Source organism: Uranotaenia lowii, chromosome 2 (assembly GCF_029784155.1).
Source record: "Uranotaenia lowii strain MFRU-FL chromosome 2, ASM2978415v1, whole genome shotgun sequence".
Taxonomy (NCBI): Eukaryota; Metazoa; Arthropoda; class Insecta; order Diptera; family Culicidae; genus Uranotaenia; species Uranotaenia lowii.
Window position 1 is genome coordinate 248,265,080 of NC_073692.1, and position 3,976 is coordinate 248,269,055.

At 48.2% G+C, this 3,976-nt stretch overlaps 1 protein-coding gene across 1 annotated transcript; it reads right to left on the reverse strand.

Annotated features, from left to right (window-relative positions):
* Positions 1-318: 318 nt before the first annotated feature.
* On the reverse strand, positions 319-3,132 carry LOC129742486 (uncharacterized). The gene has a single exon (XM_055734388.1). The coding sequence runs from the start codon at positions 3,130-3,132 to the stop codon at positions 319-321; it is 2,814 nt and encodes a 937-aa protein (XP_055590363.1).
* Between the last annotated feature and the right edge of the window lie 844 nt (positions 3,133-3,976).

A 3,976-nucleotide genomic window follows, 5' to 3' on the forward strand; every position in this document is an offset into this window, starting at 1 on the left:
GACGATATAGAGATAGTGTAGAAAAGGATCTGCAATCGACAAAGAACCGGTAGATCGAACGAGAAAATGTGACAGTTTGGAACGCTAATCACCTATTAGCGCTCGACATGCGCAGTGAGTCACATTCGGCGTGCTCTGCCGGTCTTTGTAGAAGGATCTCGATGATGGCGGGTATAAAAGGACGTCTAAGGAACTGTAAACAACAAAGACCCGGTAGATCGAACGATATGGATGGAATGATAGGAACGCTAATCACCTGTTAGCGCTCCATTAGCGCGTTGAGCACGTTCGGCGTGCTCTACCGGTCTTTGTAGCTTTCTAGTTGTCGGGGTTGTCGCGTTGACCTGTTGACTGCTGGGGGTGAGTAAGATGACAATCTCGCTTGGCTGGCTGAATGACTCCATTTCGACCTGGATGAAGCCCTGTACAGCGACCGAGTGACCGCGAGGTGGTGGAATAAGGCCAGCTTTCCAAGGATGCGGATTGCCATGCGTGGTCGTAATACCAACTAGGTTTTTCAGGGAAGTTGGAGGAATATAAATTCCTGGACAGTTCGCTAGCTACGATGTGCACTTCCGGAACACGTCTACTACTGAGCCCATCAGTATCCTTCTGGATAGCAGTTAACCGATTAGCAGCAACAGTTCTCCAACGCTGTGGTGGCGGCTTTAACCATTGACGGAACGATACCTCTGGTAGAACAGGTGCGCATAACTCCAGACAGTTAACATACGGCTGCTTGACCAAAGGGACAAAGTAGCAGCAGGATCCACAGGCAGCGTCTTCTCCTTTGTCGTTGACCTTAGCGGCGCTTGAAGGAGTGTTAGACAGTTGACTTTGTTGAGCGACGGGACCGACGAGCAGCGTATCGTTGAGCGCGTACCCTGAATTGGGCTCACAGGATGCGTCGAATACCACGCGTTTATTGGTGGTTTTGCTGGCTTCCTTGAGCACCGGGTGATGTGGCCGATAGCAGTGTGGCTTGTCGTCAACAGGATCGATGTTGTGCCTTTTTCCGGGTTGAGCGTTACTTCCAGGGATTTTGTGATGTGCATTTCTGGTGGAGTTTCGTTGTGTGGCTTTCGTGTTCGAATCTCCAAGGGTGGTTTTGGGATTATTGGGCCGGGAATGGCAGACGATGCATCCTTTTTTGTGGATTTGAGTGGTGGAGGGTTCAACTTTCATTCTCAGGCTCCCATCGGTGGTTTCCATTGGCTGGAACTCCCCAGGGATCGTTTCTCGGGTTCGATCAACGGTGGAGAGAAAGCACGCTCGCGGTGCGGTGGTGGAGCTGGAATCCACTTTGCCAGAAACTGTCCAGCCAAAGAGGGTGTCCACCAAAAACGGATAATTATCACCAAGAGAGTGGCGTACGCCTGTGTGGAACTCGTGGTAACATTCTCCACCGATGATCATGTCGATTGTTGCTGGAACGTTGAACTGAGGATCCGCCAATGGAACCTTCGGCATTCTCCAGGCAGTTGAATCGATCGGTGATGTGGGGAGATATGATGTTGGTTTCTTCATAACGAGGAAATCGAGTGTGGTGGAGAAGTCGCTGTTCCTGGATACGATCTTGGCAGCTAACTTGTGCTTGATGCGCTTCACTGACTCTCCAATTCCGGCAACTGCGATGTCCACGGGGCTTTGACGGGTGGCGAGTTCGTTCGCCAGCTTCTTGGTGATGAAGTTGGACATTGCTGCGGAATCTAAAAGAGCTCGTGCTGGAATCTTTCTGCCGTATCGGTCGACAACTAACAGCGCAACTGTCTCCAATAGAACCGTCGAATTTGAATGCACGGATAGATTTACTGTTGGTGGGCTAAGCGATCTATCGGGGCCTGGATTCGCTTGTGTGGCTTGTGATCTCTCGGGTGAGAACTCATTCGGTGGTGCTGCTGGGTCGTGCAGCATCGTATGGTGCTTCGCTTGGCAAATCCTGCACAGAAACTTGGATTTGCAGGATCTTGCCTGGTGGTTTGCGCGAAAGCAATTCCAGCAAAGGCTGTGCTGTGTCACAAGCTCTCGCCGTTGGGAGCTGGACAGGTTCGAAAATGCTGGACATTGGTGAAGCGGATGTGTTCTCAAACAACAGTGGCATGACAAAGTACTGGATTGAGTTTCGGACGTAGCTGTGTTCACAACAGATCGGATGGGAACTGGTTTCTTCGGGATTTGGCCGGCCACCTTGGAAGCGGTGGGCACTGAGGAACGATGCTGAAGATCGCTGTCCACGGATTTCAACATCCGAACCTGATGGATGAGAAACTCGATGAGCTCGTCGTATTTCACCTCATCCTTCTGTCGAGTATCTTGCTCCCATGCACGAATCGTCGCCGAATCTAACTTATTCGTCAGGATAAAGATGAGCGGAGTATCCCAATGCTCGATAGGTTCACCCAATTTCCCCAGTGCCTTAACGTGTCGCTGGAAATCGTCAACCAGTGTGTTGAGGTCTTGTGCGGACTCATGCTGAAGAGGTGGAAGGTTGTACAGGCCACGGAAAAGCTCTTTCCTAAGGAAACGCTTGTTGTCATACCGCTTTTTCAAAGCGTCCCATGTCGATGAATAATTATCGGCTTGAATATCCACCGACTCGAATGGTTTCTTGGCTTCTCCTTCCAGTGACTGTAACAGGTACTGCAGCTTGTTGACGATAGGAATGTCCTCGTTACAGTGGATCATCGAGATGAAGTTATCACGGAATGAGATCCAGCGCGATTCATCTCCGCTAAACTTCGGTAGATCGATTTTCGGCAGCCGATGATGAAAACTGGAAGACATGCTATGAGAAGTCGATGCATGGATGATCGTCGAACTCAACGGATGCTCCCTACTCTCCAGTTTTGACAGCAAAAAACCTTTCGCCCTGCAGAATCGATCCTCAAAATCAGCTCGGAATTCCAGGTGATTTTCAAACTTATCCTCGTGATCACCCAGCTCGATGTCGTTCTGCACGTTCAAGAACAACTCGTTGCATTTGTTGAGAGCCTCCAAACGCACCGAAACCTGGCAGCAATCCCGTTCATAGGTGTAGTCCGCGATGAACTTCTCCACCACATCTCGCTCAGCACACGCTCGTCGTCTCGTCAGAAGGTCCGCTGCTAACTTTTTCTCCGCCTTGCTAGTCATCACTCAACACCACTCAAATCACACTTGTTGACACCAAAAAACGATTGGAAACACCACCAACGATTGACTTTTCGGATGTGTAAATAAAAATCCTCAAAATATTTTTATTCAGTGTATGTTGCTATCCCTTTGAGCGTTACTGTTGTCAACAACTTGTATTTACGCAACCCAGTAATGTTACAATGCTACAAAATGAACTCCGAGAGCGATTTGAATTTTTTTCCAAAAATCCAATTTTTGAAATGTCGCTATACTTTTGCACGATACTGTAGGCTAGCAACTCGTCCCGATGCGTCTCAGCAATGTTTCAGTGTTTCAGTTACCACTGGAAGTGAATTCCAATTTTTCCAAAAACTTTCAAATTAGTAAGTGCCGATATAATTTTGACCGACACTGTAAAGTGCACCACCCTAAATGCACTTGCAATCCGTTTTACAGCACGCCTTTATTCGCCGAATGTAGTTTTGCATTAATTTATTTTATTGAAATAAATGTGGGTTCCAAACGTTTGTGCGACAGTGTAAGACTGCAAAATTTTGTCGACCAGTGTAATTCTGTCGTTTGTTTTGATTCCACAATAAATCATCAAATTCTTGTTGCTGCGGCATACGATTGCAGCGTAAAATTTGTGTGGTTTTGCAATGGCCAAGTGAATAATAAGCCAAAAAATCTAACCCGCGGTGAGTAAATCACATAATGGCCTACCTTGAAGTGGATTTTCTACAAACCACAGCTGCTATGGCGCTCCAGAAGATGGCGAATGTTCAATTCCGGCGATGGTCCAGATGAGCTTCCTGTCCTCGAATCCGGCTCGAAGGACCAAATGTTCGGGCTCGGCCGATGG